The following is an 18,387-nucleotide window of genomic DNA, read 5'->3' on the forward strand; positions in this document are numbered from 1 at the left end:
GTGTGGGGAGTTTGTAAGGGGCGTCGGTATTACAGAGGTGTCATTTTGAAGATATTCTTTAATTTTTGTTTTAATAACCCAGAGGGTTGTTTTGGTAAATTTTTTGTTGTCCCACATATATTTATCTCCAATGTCTAGTGAAATTTTCTTTTTAATTATGGTACTCTTAACTGTATTTAGGATCAGCAGAATCAGTAGGTTGTCTGCCTGTCTGCTTGGAAAATGGTTGTATAGGATTATATCAGTTGTAAGCTTAATCTTTTGTTTTGTTATTGAATGATATAGCTTTTCTATTGTTTTCCAAATTGATTTCGTGAAGGTACATTCAGTTAACAGGTGTTTTATATTGTCGACAGCCATTTTGCAAAATTTGCACTGAGTAATTTTGTTCTGGCTGCAACGCCATGAGTTAGATTGTTTGTAAAAATCGCCCCATTTAAAAGCTGAATGTGCTATTCGATAGCAGATCGATATGTCAGAGTTTGAAAAGTATGGTTTGATATTTTTCTTCATAAGGAGCGTTTCTGACCAGCTTATTGGTTCATTGTTTTGGCTCTTAATTTCAGTTTTAGTTTCTTTTTGTGTTTTTAGGGTTGTGTATATTGTATTATATGATATATCAGTCCAGTCAAGATTGTGTTTTCGGAGTTGGAGAAAAGTGCGGAAAATATCAGAATAAAACGAATTTGGGCAATCAGAGTGTGGTTCACTTAGGTTATATAATTTTTGGTTGATGTCAGGGTTGCCAGATGGACTTTTTTTAGGCCAAATTCCAGAAAACTGGCCTTTTTAAATTGCAGTTGGCCTAAAAAAATTGATGCAAATAAGGCCAGAAAATCTGGCCTTATTTGGCCCTTTTTATGGCTGCAAGTTTTGACCGGTTTAAAAAGTATTATTTTAAGGAAATTCAATTTCAATTGTAATATAAAAGTATCACTTATCATCACTTAGAGCCTGACCTATATTCGTTTTAATTTTAATTAGTGAGTAGAGAATGTGTTAGCGGTGGACAGGACGGTTCTATTAAGTTGCACCCGCCGTAAACCGTAAAGTATACACTTGCCTTGTTTGTTAATGTGATGTGTTTGCATTCCGTTTGTGCAATCTTGTCGTATTTTGTTTGCTGCTAAATAATTTCAAAACCGAGTATTAGTTTTAGTTCTTATGACATCTTAAACGTATTGATTTCGTACTGGGTTGGTCTGTGAATAAGTTTATTATAAAAGCCTACGACAACACATTTCACTGACTGTTGAACACTCCACGTTTACTTCTGATCCGGTTTGCAATACGCAAAATGCTACAGAACGACAGGGAATCTTTGCATTCGTTTATTTTTGATTTTTTAGATTCGTGGTTTTAAACTTCTATACATCAAATAAGTTTTGATGTGAGTGAAGGCTATATCTTATATTGTTATTGCAAAATTGAATTTTATATATTCTTTAGTTGATACAAACAGTGTTTTATTTTAATAATTCTTCTGTAGTCATGTATGATAGCACTGAAAATAGTTTCCAATCCTGTAGTTGTAGACATCCCTGGTACATATACTCAATAAGACAAATTCATGCTTATTGCTTAGCTAGATGTTCGGAATAGCACTGTTCATGAATTGAAGTAATAATGGTTTCTAGTTTATCTGCTACTACAGTAATTTTTCATTAATCAAATTATGCAAACGAACCGGTCATTATGCTCTGACAGTGCTAAATTATTATCTGTCATATTTGATCGTAAAATGGCATTTTCAAAAAATTATTTCAATTAAGTTGTTAGCGTTTATTTAGCCTTAGAAGTAAATAAAAAATTTGGCCTTTTTTTGGCCTTATTTTATAATGGATTTGGCCTTACTATAGCTTGAGTATCTGGCAACCCTGGTTGATGTGCCTTATTTTATAGTTTAGATTGTACTTTGCCCACTCATGCCATAATTCTGTAGCTTTATCGAGTGTGGACAGGTGTCTAATTCTGTCAGCTCTACTGGTTTGAAATTTTGTTTCTATGTCAATCATTCTTAATCCTCCGTTTTTAACTTCTGCAATGATTTTTGTTCTGCTTAATTGCTCAATTGGAGATGGATACCATAGAAAATTGTATAAGATTTTGTTTAAGGATTGGATATGCTTTTTTTGTGGGTAAAGAACCCTTCCCATGTGAAGAGATATAGGCACGAGGAGAGTATTTATTATGGTGATTTTTCCTAGAAGGGAGAGTGGTCGAAATTTATGAATGTTGGCAGTCGTTTCAGTTTGTTTTATCACTTTTTCCCAGTTAAGAGTGTCTAGTTTTTTGTTGTTGTTTCCTAGCCAGATTCCAAGGATTTTTATTTCATTTTGAATTTGAATATGTGGGTAATGTTGCTGTACTTCACTTTGTAACTCAGGTTGTGATACAAGCATTTGTGTTTTGTTTTCGTTAATTTTTTGTCCTGACATTTGTTGGTAAAGTTTTAATTCTTTAAGTATTTCAGTAATAGAATTAAGGTTATTTGTGATAAACGTTGTGTCGTCTGCGTATTGTTCGATTTTTACTGCTTTTTTATTTATGGAGAAGCCTTTTATTGATGCATTGCTCTCTATGCGGCGTGTGAGTACATCGGCGCATATTATAAAAAAGAGCATGCTCAGAGGGCATCCTTGTCGGATGCCTCGCCTAATGTCGATTTTTTTTGTTAGTGCTCCATTCATTTCAACTCGACTAGAGATGTTTGAGTATATAAGAGTTAAGTATGAAATCATCACTGGCTTAAATCCAATTTTTTGCAGTATTTTGTACAGAAAAGAATGTTCCACTCTGTCAAACGCTTTTTCAAAGTCTGTTACCATTATATATAATTTTCTGTTTTTTTAGTTTTGCTGCTTCGATGGCTGCTTGAATATTCATTGTAGCGTGTTCAATTCGTCTGTTCGGTAGACCACATTTTTGGTTGGGTTGAATCAGTGTTTTCATTAAGGGGGTGATTCTATTGGCTAGGATTTTGCTTAAAATTTTGTAATCCGTGTTCAATAATGAGATTGGTCTCCAATTTTTCAGCGATGATTTATCTCCTTTTTTGTGAAAAAGTTTAACTATGGCTTCTCTCATCGTTACTGTCATAGTGTTTTTTAGAAAACAGTTAGTATGATATACATTTCAAGCAAATCATATTTCAAAATGTGCCAACATTTTTGATAAAAGATTGCGCTGAGGCCATCCGAGCCGGGGGCTGAATTTTTATTTAATGTATCAATTGCGATCTTAATTTCATCTTTTGTTATTAGTCTTTCATTTTCTTGTGCTTCATCTGCATGTATTGTGGTGTGGTTCAAAATGTTTAGATATTCATCTTGTTCAGTTGGATCAATTTTTCCATCAATTCCCCATAACTTATGGTAAAAATTGTGTGTTTCTGTTAAGATGTCATTTTTGTTGGTTACAACTTTATTGTCCTCTGTATGTAGTTCGGTGATAGTATTGTTTTTACCTCTTTTCGTTTCAAGATGAAAGAATCCTTTGCTTGTTTTCTCTGAATCGTTTTGAGGTATTTTACAGCGAATTTGTGCTCCTCTTTGCGTGTTATTGTGAAATTGTTCAATAACATCGGTAAATTTTGCTCGATCAGATACTAGGTTTGGATGAAATTCGTCTTCAATCTTAGAGTTTAAGATCTGGAGTTGTTGGTTTGCTGTGTCATATGCTTCTCGTTGCATCGTTGCAAGTTGCTGTGAGAGCTCTATCAGCTTATTTTTAAGTATTTCTTTTCCTTTATCCCACCATTCAAGAGTATTTTGAAAGTTTGGTTTTCTTATTGTCCAATTGGTCCATGTTGTTTCTATTTCGGATATTACATGTTGATGTTGAAAGATGGAGTTATTTACTTTATATGTGTGTTGATCCCATTTTATGTGTGTGTGATAGCTTAATGATAAGGTTGGTGCATTATTATGGTCTGAGTACAAATTTGTGTGATGTGTAATGTTTTCAAAGTGCTTCAAGGTATTGTTGTTTATATATATTCTATCTATTCTTGTTTTTGCTTTTGGGTGTGAATATGTATAGATTGCTTTGTGTGGATGTTTGTATCGAAATATGTCTATTAGTTGAAAATTATTTACTAGTGTTTTAAATGTCTTTTTGTCGTAGGTGTTTGAGAAGGATTGAGGGTTTGCAGTATCTAGAGGGTCTGTGATCAGGTTAAAGTCACCAAGTAGTATTATTTTGTCATCATTCCATTTTTGTAAGTTTGTGGATAGTATTTCTGATAGTGATGTTTTGTCTTTATGATTTTGTGGAAAGTATGCATTGATAATATGCATATTTTCACCATTAATATTGATATGTAGTTGGTGAAGGTGGTTGTTCTTTAAAATAGTATGTCTGGGTTGACCCTTTTGATATATTTCATTTTTTAGTATTATCATAGTTCCTGCACGAAAGCTTGGAGAATCAGGGAATATGTTTGAGAAAAGTTTTATGTTATAAAATTTTTCCCAATTTTCTAATTGTTTAGGTAAAAGTCGATGAGTTTCCTGAATAGCTAAGGCAGAGAGTCTATGAAGCTTAAAGAATTTTATAATGTTGGTAAATTTTTTGGAAATTCCATTTATATTGATTGAGCAAATTTTAAGCTTTTTAACTTGCATGTGACAAGTTTGACTCTCTGCCTCAGAAAGCATTTCACTAGGTGTCAAAAGTATGATGCACAATCACATTAGGCTATATTATAGGCTATTTAACACTATGATTATTATTACCTTTTGTTTTTTTCGGTTTTTAGGCGATAAAAGGATTCAATAAAAATTCGTTTTAAATATTATAGTTAGTAAGTATTTTCGTTGTCTCTTGGCAGCTCTTCTTCTTTGTTTGGTTCAAGGGTAGATTTTTCATCGTTTTCTGATGGCGTGAGAGGGTTTTCATCTGTCTGATTCTGGGATGATGTGTCAATCATCAGAGGCATTATGCTTTGTTCTGAATCGGAGGATGAGTTTTTTGAGTAGTTTGGATCTATTTTTTGGGTCTTGTTTTCTAAGGGCGGACTATCTTCAAGAGGTCGCTTATTAGGTCTGATGTAGGTAGATGTTGGTGAATGGTGACTTTCAGGTGCATTTCTTGTTTTAGATATCGGATGTCTTTGTTGATTGTGTGTTGTTTTCTTTTTCTTTTTCTTCCTTCGTGTGCTTTTCTTTTCCCATGGGTTTGATGCTATGTCAGTGGACTCTCTATCTGAGGATGGTCCTTCTGTGTTAGGGCTTGTAGTACCACTTTCTGTTTCGGCGTTTCTTTGTTGAGTTAGGAGGGCACGTTTTGGGCATTCCGTACCTTGATGTCCTCGGTGTTGGCAATACCCACACAATATTCTCATGGGACATGTTGCATCGAGGTGGCCCAGTCCTTTGCAGAAGCGACAAAGATGACGTTGGGGTGTATTGTTCATTTTTTGTGTCGTTCGGCATTGTTGGGTTGTGTGCCCCTTCTTTTTGCATATATCGCACTGGGCGCAATCTGCTGCCCAATGACCTCGCTTTTTACATATTCTACACAGGGGGAGATGCTCCTCTCCTGGCTTTGTTATATATATCCATATACCGTGTACTTTGATTTTGTCTGGGATGTTTTCCAGGTTTATATCCCTCAGGTGGATATGAACATATTCGTTTTTTATGTTTGGGAACTTTTTAAATCTCCCAAAGAAGATTTTTTCGGGTTTTCCCCACTTACAGTCGTTCGCAATGTCTCTTGAAAGTTCTACCGGCCACTCTACTGGAACTGGATACAGTGTGATAATGTCACAGGGTGGTTTTGGCTTCCACGCTGTGATTGTTATTGTAGTTCCTTGGAATTGGTAAGCAGTGGGAGTTTGGTGGTCTTTTGCTAGTTGTTCCAGGTTTTCTTTTTCCTCTTTAGTGTGTGTAATCACAAATTGGTGTTCTTTTAGGTTCAACGTGCGCACTCCTTCAAGTCCTTTAGAATATTTTCTTAGAAAGCCATCTTCCATGAAGAAGCTAATAAAATTGTCTATGCTCAGCCAACCTTGGCATTCAGCTTTCACTATCAGTCTTCTTTGGAAGTTGTATGGCTCGCTTGGTATCATTGTTTCGAGCTACTATAGCCTACTGCTTTAATTCTCAGATCACAATTGTGTGTACGAGTATTTGTTAAAATTTTTAAAGCAAAAGTTAAACAGTTTGTAGTATTATAAACTAGCACTTGCAGGTTTTGCCACGTTGGCAGTGAGAACGCTGCTGGCGCTCTAATTAGTTACAAAAAAACTGCCAACCTTTTCGAAAGAAACTGCTTAAGGCGTTTCTTTCCTTTTCACAACAACAAAATAAAAGTTTTTCCTTTTTGAAGAAATCAGCAGAAAGCCTCAGGGAAAAGAAGCCAGCTGATTGCCTCAAAAAGGAAAAAAAAGCAAAATATAAGTAAACACTCTAGATCAGTGGAGCCTAAGGCAGAGTCCACTGATCCAGCTGACGTAGGCTACTCTCTTCACTTCTATATATTTAATATCCTAGGCTAAACTAGACAAAACACAAAGATCATACATATATATCTCCTTTTACTATACTAATTTTACTTTAATCACGAGTTTCTCCCATGAGGCTGGGCTCATCAGTATCGCACCGTATTCTTGCCACTTGAGTAATCGACCGCCGCTTTACCAGTCAGTTTAACTCTTATCTTTGTGGAAAGAAAGAGCCAACAAAACCAGCAGGTGCCAGGGGTAGGTCAATGTGAAGAAAGGCGTTCTTCCCGGCTATCAGCACAAGGCTGATTACTCACTAGCACAGCGAGCTGCAGTGACGCTTCGCTAACCAGAACGGTGTAGCTTCCACGCCAGCCATTGAGACCTCCAATTAAACGTTTAAGTTATTTTGGCAGCCGATTGTAGCATCGAATAGACAGCGATAGACACATGTTTCGCCCATGAGGCTGGGCTCATCAGTATCGCACCGTATTCTTGCCACTTGAGTAATCGACCGCCGCTTTACCAGTCAGTTTAACTCTTATCTTTGTGGAAAGAAAGAGCCAACAAAACCAGCAGGTGCCAGAACGCCTTTCTTCACATTGACCTACCCCTGGCACCTGCTGGTTTTGTTGGCTCTTTCTTTCCACAAAGATAAGAGTTAAACTGACTGGTAAAGCGGCGGTCGATTACTCAAGTGGCAAGAATACGGTGCGATACTGATGAGCCCAGCCTCATGGGCGAAACACGTGTCTATCGCTGTCTATTCGATGCTACAATCGGCTGCCAAAATAACTTAAACGTTTAATTGGAGGACTCAATGGCTGGCGTGGAAGCTACACCGTTCTGGTTAGCGAAGCGTCACTGCAGCTCGCTGTGCTAGTGAGTAATCAGCCTTGTGCTGATAGCCGGGAAGAACGCCTTTCTTCACATTGACCTACCCCTGGCACCTGCTGGTTTTGTTGGCTCTTTCTTTCCACAAAGATAAGAGTTAAACTGACTGGTAAAGCGGCGGTCGATTACTCAAGTGGCAAGAATACGGTGCGATACTGATGAGCCCAGCCTCATGGGTGAAACACGTGTCTATCGCTGTCTATTCGATGCTACAATCGGCTGCCAAAATAACTTAAGCTACAATTATAATGATTCAATTTTTTTGGCCCCCCTTAAAAAAAAGTTGGCCTCCTTGCTCTGCGGTCTGGCTACGGCCCTGGATGTCTTAAATCAAACACTTTGCCGTTCTCTTCAATTCATCAAATATTTGCCCCCCCCCCCCAATTTTTTTTCTGGCTACGCCACTGGCGCTGACCAATTGAGCTATCGGGGCGGACAAAAATTAAAAAACACAAAGTAAAAAAGACAAAAAATCCCAAAAACACTCTCAAGGGTTTTTCTCAACTTTGCTTTTGCTAACCCTATGCTTCCCCCTCCCGAACTGGAGAATAATCAACTTTTATGATTTAATTTAGGGTGCTTTTAACAGAACATTTTTGCACGAAAAGCATTAAATCACCACTTTGGGCCCCAAATTCGCGCGCAATGCACTCGATTACTTTTCTGGGCCCTTTTGCTACATTACGGCCCCCACGACTAAAGAATAACAACTTTTATGCTTGAATTTAGTCGTTTAGGATGGTTTTATGCATGGTTAATGATGGTTAATGCAAAATTTGTAAACAATTTTATGACAGAAACAATTCGGAATTAGAAAAGCTACGAGGCCCAGTTAAAAAAGTAGTACAAAATTGGATAAATGGTACTTCAGCAGTAAAGAAAAGTAATGCTTCCGATCATATGACATCGCGCGTTCATGAACGGGCAGTTTTGCGTCTTCAAGCTTAAGCTTCAAGCGTCTTAAGAAATGACGTTGTAGTCATTTCTTATTGGGGATTGTTGTTACGCAATAAGTGGGGTAGTGTGGGTATAGCGTTGCTCGCTTTATCGCTACTTTTTGTATTATTACATCACAACAAATCAAACAATGCGGTCTTGATAGACTACTCTATTATATTTTTTGCTTCTCGTTTTACATGTTGTGGTAGCGTACAATTTTTTCGTAATAAACGTTTACAGCAATTGCCGAGGCAATTTCAACTTTTGCCGTTTGGCCTCGGCAACGTTTTTGCCAAAGTAAAAATATGCTAATTTCGAAGACTGAAGACTGCTTGACAAATCATGTGTCTATGCATAACGTTCCCATCTCCCTCTCTTCTGACAAACTGAAGTGATCAATTATAGAGAATTATCAGAAAAACACTTTTGTAGGAGATGCCTGTTTTGTGTATCCTGCGGTAGATGTTGAAATTTTGTGAGATTTGCCTTTTTACAATCACTCTAATTGAAACATTTCTATTCCAAGTGGGTCAAACCTGAAAGCACCATGACCATTAAATTGGAGGATTGTAAGTAAAAATTTACTTTCTTTTAATATAATGCATTAATGCATGTGCAGCTTTAAAGCAGCCAGTGCAGCCTTAAAGCAGCCAGCGGCCAAGTAGTGCTTGAATGACCACCGGTGCTACCTCCTCAGTCGGCCAAGTTTGGCCGCCGGTTTCTTCTAGCCAATTATTTAATTTTGCATTAGAATGATTGTGAATTAAATGTGGAAAATATGTAGTATCAAAGAGTGATACAGAATTAGGTCAGCGCGGCATAATCACCACTCTTGTATAGCGCGAGAACATTTGCTATTGTATGTAAATGGAATATATCCAGTTGCGATCACCAGCGCTGTAAGTCTTGTTTGCAATTCCCGACGTTTATTTTAACAAAGTGTTAATCCGAAGCGCTAGTTTACATCGGCTGGCAATATTGTCGTTTTTATATCGATTCAAGGTTGTCGGACATTGAATCGTTGTTAAAAAGGAGAACTAGGTTAGTTGAAATCGGAGGGGAAAACACGTGTCATCATAGTTGAGAAATGTTCCCGCTGTGGGTTAGTGACTTCACACCCCCAATGGTGACATCATTCATAACTGGGTATTTCTTTCGGTCATTGACCGATTTTTTTAGCAAAATGTCAGAAAAAAATATAGTCAATTTGTCCAAAATGTCCGTAATACTACATATATAGTCAATTTGGTGCAATAAAAGATGTCTGCGGCCGGGTGTTGCAAGGTTGAGTTTTGCTGATGAACGTTGAAGAAACGTTTGTCTGTTCTAACTTTTCTCAGATAAAACACGACAACGTTTCTCAGCGAAACTTAATGTTGTAGCAAGTCAGGAAGTGCAAATTTTGGTTTGTATCAGCTACTTGAAAGGAAATATTTTCATCAGAAAAAATGATCGAAATAAATCAAAAATAACCGAATTTTTTCAAGTCATTTCGGACAAATGATCGAAAAGTCTCAGCGAAAAAAAAACAGCATCATAACGGAATAAATAGTCAGGTTTTATGAAGGCGGTAGGCTATGCAGTTGAAACAATCTACTGAGCTGCGAGAAGTTGCAACAATTTAGTGTCGTTAGATGGTCCCGCAATAGCAGTTATTGCGTGGTACAGCAATTCTATTGCAGGACGCCGCCAAGACTTCAACAACGCCAAGTGATCATTTTAACACTGTAGCAAGTTTAATTCTATTTACTTGTGCTATCGTTATTTGTATTTTGGCCTCCAAGCACTCAGATTTGGCCGCCGAGAAGGAGCTCTTGGTAGGCCACGATGGCTGCCGGGAAAAAATACGAGTTTTAAGGCTTGTATGCTAACGTACATGGCTCGACTCAAATACTGCTAAGTCACACCACCTGTAGGCTACTCACATGTACCAAGAAACGAATGGGTAGCTCTAAATTATCTGCCTGCACTGGTGTTGGTTTTTTGAAACACAACAGCCATCCCAATAACAGTTGATTAAGCGCTTGACTTTGTACACAAAGAACTACAAAATCAAGCGGTGTTGGTTTGGCTCTCAGGGTGTGCAGTTAAACAACACATTTTAGGACTGTTGTCCATACAGTGTCACCAATAATCTCAATGACTAGGCCTGTGATAGTGGTTTAAAGCTTGTACAAGTATGCAACACTGCATGGATTAAGTTCTCTGCCTTATAAATAAGAATAAGCTATGCTGAGTTTGCGAAATTATAATTTTTTTATAGTTTCATCAATGGTGCGAGACCTGCAAGATTGTAACAATCGTCTTGCAACTGATGTTTCCCATCCAACAGATGCTTGTGGCATTATTCAGCAATTGAAAGAAGTTTTAATAAGGTAAATAATTATATACATAGGTTCTTCACAGGTTTAAATCATCAGGTTTTTCTATATATACATTTCATTTTTAGTAAATAGGCTAGTACATTACCGTACATCATAGGCAACTACATTACATCAACTATAATTGTGCCAACGTTTTTTCAAAAGAATTGACATGTAGAAAAGAGTAGGCTATACTGTATTTGTAGAATAATATTTCACAATCTCTTTCATGAACCACATTTTTATGTGAGGAGCAAACAGTTGCATGCGCTTAAATGCTATAATTGTGTTTTTGTTGTTGCGACTTTTAACTTCAAATGTTATATACGGTATGTGTTTAATTTTCTGTATGTACAGTACTGTTTTTGAGTCAGTACTGTTTTTGAGAATATTAACACATTGCAAAAGTTTTCTGGTGTAATGCCAATGTGAGAAAAGTTATACATCCACAAGATGCATCTATAACACCTTGACTTCTAGATAACCACATTGTTTTTTTGGTGCCTCCATAATGTAGCTTCCATATGAAAAATATTATATGTTAAATTTTCTGCTATTGTAATGAGTGGAGCTATGCTGAAATAAACTTGATTGATTGATTGTAAACTTTCCATATCAACAAGTGGCGTATCATGACCATTTCTTGGGTGTTCGCTTTTTTCAGCAGGCTTTGAACACGCACTTGGTGTGCGCTGTGCAGTTTGCTCAATAACTGTTCAGATCATATCAAAATAAATTGATGTGATATGATACAAAGAGTCACTGTGCAAATCAAGCATGTGTTTGAAACTTTCTAAACAAAGCAAACACTCTACAAAATGGTCACCATACACCACTTATCCCTTTTAAGGGACAATGGTACATATGTGTACCATAAAAGTTTTGGGCTTCCGCAACTAAAATAAACATTTTTTTGTTAATTTTACATTTTTATGGTATTCTGCTACATTGATTGTTCAATATAAAATTAGAATTTCGAAACTCTGGATCATTTTTCACACATTTCAGAGGTTGGTTTTTGAGCAGTTAGCGCAGTACCACGGTGACGTCTGTTCATGGTATGTTTGTGGAAACAACAAGCAGCAGTTTGCTCTATTTCATTCCGAAACATGAAGGATAGTTGTTGTATTGTAATCATAGGCGCCGAGTTTTCAAAATAGCTGGGCGGGCGAACACATACTGACACGTCATAAAGGTTATTTTGTGCGTTTTTCAAAAGGGCGATTTTGCTGGGTTGTTGGGCTAGCCTAGTTTTACATTTAAGTCTATGTCTCTTCTAACACGATTTGGAAACAAGTAATAAATATAATTGGTACGCAACAACGTCTGGTCCTGGTAATTCAGTTCCGCATGTTTTTTTGTAATTGGTACGTGCGGGTTGCAGAACGAAAACTGCAATACTGTACTAGTTCCATAATTACATTACTATTGTTGATACAACACGATAACACACACACAATACATCGGTGGGTTCATACGATAAGTCGCTCCTAGCGGGCGCACAGATACGACACAAGAGATGCTGTAATGCAACGCAGAAGCGATTTTACGGCAATTCAGCCAGTGCTTCCACTTTTACAAAGCTAGATTACCACTTGTATTACCACATTTGTCCTCAGATTACCACATTTTTGCCGTGATTTTTTTCCCGATTTTAACCGTATTTCGACTTACTTTTCCATTAACAAAGTGGCTATTTTTACCCATTTGTTGCCATGGTTACAATCAGGTGTACTGTTGCCAGAGTTAGGATTAACGTTAGGAAGGGTTAAAGTAAGGGTTAGACTTAGGGATAAGGTTAGGGTTTTCATCTCTTTTCCCAGAACTAAAAAAAAATCCAAAATGCAAGTTTTTGTTTTCAACAGCTTTAAACTTTTCTCACATTAGGACAGAATTTCTTCTCTGGCAACGCTATTATTTAGCTATATTTACACTATTAGTGTAAAATATGGTCTAAAGCAACTACCGGTACTCAGTTTATTAACAGTACCGGTTATTAACAGTTATGAAAACGTCCGAAATAAGTATGGTAAGCAAAGTACTGTACTTGACACCTTGAACATGCTAGCCGCATGCTATTATAAATGTTTTTTTGCATATCTGTTTGATTTCGGAAGACAACAGTTTAAATGCTCTTATTAATTGATAATATTTTATGTCAAATTTTCAAAATTTATAATTTCCACATTTTGGCAACATTTCCACACAAAATTTCCATATTACCACTAAAATACCACAAATTTTTCGTTACCACATTTTTACCACAAGCATGATGAAAATTCCACAATTGTGGTAATTACCACAAAAGTGGAAGCGCTGAATTCAGCTCCCGAGAAGCCATCTAGCGATAAACTGCGCTATTGAAACGAGCTTACATTGAATCTACAATTAGAACAGTTATATAACAAAGGAGCAGAATTGCAACTTATGACAATCAACGGTTTCATCCGGCCAAACCAACAGGTGTGCACACTTTAATATCAGTGACGTAACAGACGCAACTGTGATGACTGAGAACACAAAATAGAGCATTTTGGCAACAGAGTTAATTGATAACGTCGTTTGAGAGAAAACTACTCCTTTGAAGAACAATGCTACAGTTTTTACAACGATTTAACATCTGGCGATGTTAAAACGATGTAAAAGCAGTGGAAATTGCGGTCAGACTTTTGCCGCAAATGAAGTTCCTCGCAGGTTTGCGCAATTTACTTGATTTATAGCACTGGGCTACGAGTGGCAGAGCGGAGACAAACGGCGCGGCCGGACACTTTTGCTCGTTTAACGGCGAATCAACGTTGTTTAACGTTGCATGAATGTAACAATGGCAATAATTGACGAAAATTAATCGCTTAATTAGTAGGTCTAGTAGGGCCTATCATATGGCGACAAAACTCTGTGAATAAGGTAAGTAGGCTAGTATCAGAAGGTGGCAGATGGTTACAGATATTTTGGGACTTAAAATTGCATTAATTTTTTTTTTTAAATTCTTGAAATGTCCGGCGGGCGCGGCCCGCCCGCCCGGGACTCGGCGCCGGTGATTGTAATATATAAACGTTTTTACCATTGTTGAAAGTATTTTAGTATTGAAAAAAATCATATAAATTTTATGGTACATATGTGTACCATTGTCCCTTAGGGGAAATATCAGATAACTTTTCAGATCTTATTGAGGTGCTTGTAGGCAGTGTGTTTTCGTGTTGTTGCTGATTCGTAGCTCTTTAATATTATCAAATGTTAATAGCCTATGTACATATATGCAAACATTGCACCAGAAAAACACTCTAAAACAGAACAAGCAATATGTGTATTGAGTGTAGTGTCCACCTGTGCTTTGTAAATGGTAGAAATTGCTTCTCGTTGTACCATGAGTGTGGCTAACTTTACTGAACTGTCACCATTATACTTGGAAGATGTTTCTGTATGAATGTGGGAATTTCTGGTTTCCATCATCAAGTTATTTTGCATGGAAACAACACTTTCATAATAAAAGTGGTGAATATGGGGCTGAGTTGCCCCCCTATGGCCTATATGTGTTGAGTGCAATGTCCACCTGTGCTTTGTAAATGGTAGAAATTACTTCTTATTGTACCATGAGTGCAGGGCCGTAGCCAGACCGCAGAGCAAGGGGGGGCCAACTTTTCGTTAGGGGGGGCCGAAAAAATTTGAATGATTTTGGCATTTTAACCTCTTAAACACCGGTATCCACAAAAATTGCAATATGTCAGTTTAGTGTTAAGACCAGTAGCGTAGCCAGGAATTTTGAAAGGAGAGGTTTTGACGGCCGGCGGGCGAAGCCCGACGGCGTGTTCGCCTAAGACGACACCCAGCGACGGGGGGTCTGGGGGGCCTCCCCCAGAAAATTTTGAAAAATTACTTTGAATTTGGTGCATTCTGAGAGCATTTTCAACAAAAATGTGGGTATGAATATTCCTGTAAAATGGTGCTGTCAGGTGGCATAGCAAAAGGATAAGATCATGTTTTCTTCAGCATTTTTCGGAAATAAAGCTAAGTCTCTATGCTTTCTTGTTGCTAATTCCTGGCTGAGATGTTTGAATGTTAGGTATTGGCACAACTCGCTCTTTTAATGCAGTTTTGTTTAAAATTAGGCAAATTTTTTTAGACTGAAACATCATGCTCAAGCATAAAGAGACTGAAAGCATCATTCTCAATATCGTGACGTCACACGCGTGCCAAAGGGGGGGGGGGGTTGTAAGCCCCCCCCCTTTGGCTACGCCACTGGTTAAGACCAACACTGGTCTCTTATCACGGCAACCATATTACAATGACCAACATAACAAAGCAATTGTTGACTTGTTGTATAAATAGCGGTACTTGTTACGAGCAAAAACTTTAACTGGCTCGAAGAAGCTAGTGCCGAGGATTTTGATATATATGATTACATTCCGCCTATGCAACCGTGAGCTAGTCTATTGCAATTGCAGTCGCGGATGTTTGGATGCAAGCCGTCTCACAAACAAGTCTAAATCGATAGATTTCGATATAGAATGTTCAAAGGCCATAAGCACTAAGTTTGCCTGTCTTGGTTGTAACATGCTCCGTCTAGTGGGAGCGTCAGCCCTTGTTAACACTGAGAATCCACACTCACAAACGGCAGTGCTAGATTCAAATGTAGCAATATCTGCTGCAAGGTTGAACACTTCACAGATCAGAAAACTAGAAACAAAATTTATTTACACTGATTGGATTGAAGAAAAAAAATAAACACTGCTTAACTGCACAAATTTGGTTTATCACTGCACAGATTGGTTATCACTGACCCTTAGAATTAAGTATGGTAAGTAATGGGTATGAATTAAGTATGAATTAAGTATGGTAAGTATTTAAGAATGGTAAGAATTAAGTATAGCCTAATTTGTACCGGTTTGTAGGCCTGCTGGAAATCCATTCCCTCTTTGTTAGGTTATCATTCTTTCCCAAAACATTTTTATTTTACACAGTTTCTGACAATTTTTTTACCAACCTAACACGTGTTGGCCTTGGTTGAATTGAACCTGTTGAGGTTGCCAAAGGAGGAGTTAGGGGGGGGGGCGAAATTGTTTAATCATCATAGCTGTTAACTAAACAAAACAATTGTAGTTAATTGGGCCAGTTGGAGCTGTGCAACGGGAAAATGGGCAAAATCATTATAATTGCAGCTGTTGCTCAACAATGTTGGGATTTTGCCAGGGGGGGGTGAAATTTTTTTCAGGGGGGGCGAGGCCCCCCCTGGCCCCCGGCTGGCTACGGGCCTGCATGAGTGTGACTAACTTTACTGAACTGTCACCATTATACTTGGAAGATGTTTCTGTATGAATGTGGGAATTTCTGATTTCCTTCATCAAGTTATATTGCGTGGAAACAACATTTTCATAATAAACGGAGTGAATATGGGACTAAGTTGACCCCAACATACCTAACATTGAATAGTCGTGTGGGTAAAATCTTTAAAATCACAAGACTGTAAAGCAAAAGTGCTTATGAAAAACAATAGGGCTCCTCATATGAAGCAACTATAATCAAAAGAGCTATCAATAAAATTTCCCCTAAGGGACAATGGTGCACATATGTACCATACCGTTTTATCATAAACAAACAAGCAAATTTAAAAAAAAATTCTTAAATTCAAGTTAAGTTGCCATTTTAAACTACAAAACATATTTATTTGGAAAAAAACTTTCTTAGAAATATTATATCCCTTAAAGCAGTGGTTCCCAACCTGGGGGTCGCGACCTCCAAGGGGGTTGCAGAGCTTTTTATAGGGGGTCGCGAAGCTGTTGCTCATGCAACAACAAAAGTGAATGTAAGTAGGCCGAGGTACCGGTCCGCTAGTAGTATGTGCCAGGCTACGTTTACATGACGTTTTATTGCGCCCGAAATGAAAATTTTCCGTTTCGGTTAGTCTGTCAGACTCTTAGTCTGTTTGCATGCGATGACCGAAATGAGATTCATGGCGGTCTGGATTTCATGTCGGTAGTTTCAACAGAAATGAAACCGAAATAAAGCGGTTTCTGGTGATGTAAACACATCGCAATGAGATCCTACAACGAGATTAGCCCTAGTGCTAGTAGTTTGTGGTCTGTTTTAAGTATTTATTTGTAGTGTAGGAGGAAGAGAGAACTTGAACATAACATCAGTGCAATAGCTTCGTGTTTTTGAAATCATAATGATAGATATTTTCAACTGGGACTGGAATGCTGGTTGTTTAATTTAAGTGAGCAATTAGCAATTGCGAACCAGCAATACAAAGTCACTCTCTCAAGTTTGGTGTAAAATGTATAATTCATACCCACAGATTTCTAAGCTGGCTTTTCAAGTATTATTGCCCTTCGCTACGACGTAGGCCTATCTAAGTGAGAGTGGTTTTTCAAATCTTCTGCATATGAAAACGAAGGAAAGAAATAGAATAGATGTGGAAGACGACATGAGACTGGCTCTGTCTAGCACGCAACCTCGAATTTCACGGTTAGCTGCAGACCTACAAGGTCAACCATTGCATTGATTTGTCAATAAATGCAAGAAAAACATTTTTAGTGCTGCCTTTTGTTGTATTATTTGTTAATAGTATATATACTTGCATTTAGGAAAGAATATAAGTGGGGGTCGCGGCATCTACGAAAATTTTTAAAGGGGTCACCAAGACAAAAAGGTTGGGAACCACTGCCTTAAAGGGTTATAACAACAACAGCAATTATTATGTTACAAGGATAAGTGAACATTGTGCATTGCTATTTAATGGTGCAATAATCTTTTTCTTGTTGTTGTGAAATTGGAAAACTTTTTAGTTCATTGAGAATGATTTTTTATCAATATCACTGTTTAAATTTTATCAAGCCTCCTTGAAACTGTGACACAGCAAGCACAGGGGTCGCCTCATCTAAGAGTAACATCGGAAAATCTTCACACAATTCCTTTGGACAAGCGTTATGTCTTTCCACCAATAAGCTATTGTGGACTTCATGAAACCCTGACTAATATAATGCGTAAACTGCACAAGCTACAAAATCAAGCTATTGGTATGTTTTGACTGGTTATACGGCAATTCATTTTTCAATTAGAAGTCCCTGTACTGGTATAAGTCTGCAATGATTACCTTATTGTTTATTTTTTTAGAAAAACTATTGACAAAAAATGTTAAGTTTTTGTAAATTCTTAAGCTATTCAAAGATTAGGCCTATACAGTATGTGAAAGCATTTCCTTAATTTGAAAAGCAAAATGCACAAAATGTTTCAACATCTGGTCGACCTAAACAAAAATTTGCAACGATTGCTGAATATTAGTTTAGTAGCTTATCTTCATTTAGAGCTCTTTTTTTTATTACATTAAAATATACAAATTTGCACATATATAATAAAAAAAAAAGTTGAACATAATTTAAAACTGAGCACAAAGCTTTGTTAATTGTACAACTAGATATATTTGAAAAAAAAAAGCAACTGATGCCCAAACACAACAAATTTTTTTTTGCAGAAATGACTGAATCAGTGTTGGAATGCCTATGCTTTACTTCGGTGTTTGTGGAAGAGAACATGCGAGTTATTTTGCCACTGCAGATTGCCGGCGTCCTGTCCCAGTTCAATCAGTCTGATTTGCATGATTTTATAAAGGAACGTATCATGAAGGCTTTGTGCAAGACAATCATTCCAGTTTGTTTTGGTAACATGCATTTTTGTATTGCAAATTGAATATTGATGTTGAGAAGCAGTGGTGCCATGATAAAACTACTGAAATAGTATTTGATTGTG

The 18,387-nt window shown here is 37.4% G+C and overlaps 1 protein-coding gene across 1 annotated transcript; it reads left to right on the forward strand.

The window, feature by feature from the left end:
* Positions 1 to 8,711: 8,711 nt before the first annotated feature.
* Positions 8,712 to 18,327, forward strand: LOC145780155 (uncharacterized). The gene is made up of 4 exons (XM_082591865.1): positions 8,712 to 8,850; positions 10,545 to 10,656; positions 17,476 to 17,657; positions 18,113 to 18,327. The coding sequence occupies exons 1-4, from the start codon at positions 8,829 to 8,831 to the stop codon at positions 18,325 to 18,327; spliced, it is 531 nt and encodes a 176-aa protein (XP_082447991.1). The 5' UTR covers positions 8,712 to 8,828.
* Positions 18,328 to 18,387: the final 60 nt, after the last annotated feature.

The sequence above is a fragment of the Aplidium turbinatum genome, chromosome 11 (assembly GCF_918807975.1).
Source record: "Aplidium turbinatum chromosome 11, kaAplTurb1.1, whole genome shotgun sequence".
NCBI classification, from domain to species: Eukaryota; Metazoa; Chordata; class Ascidiacea; order Aplousobranchia; family Polyclinidae; genus Aplidium; species Aplidium turbinatum.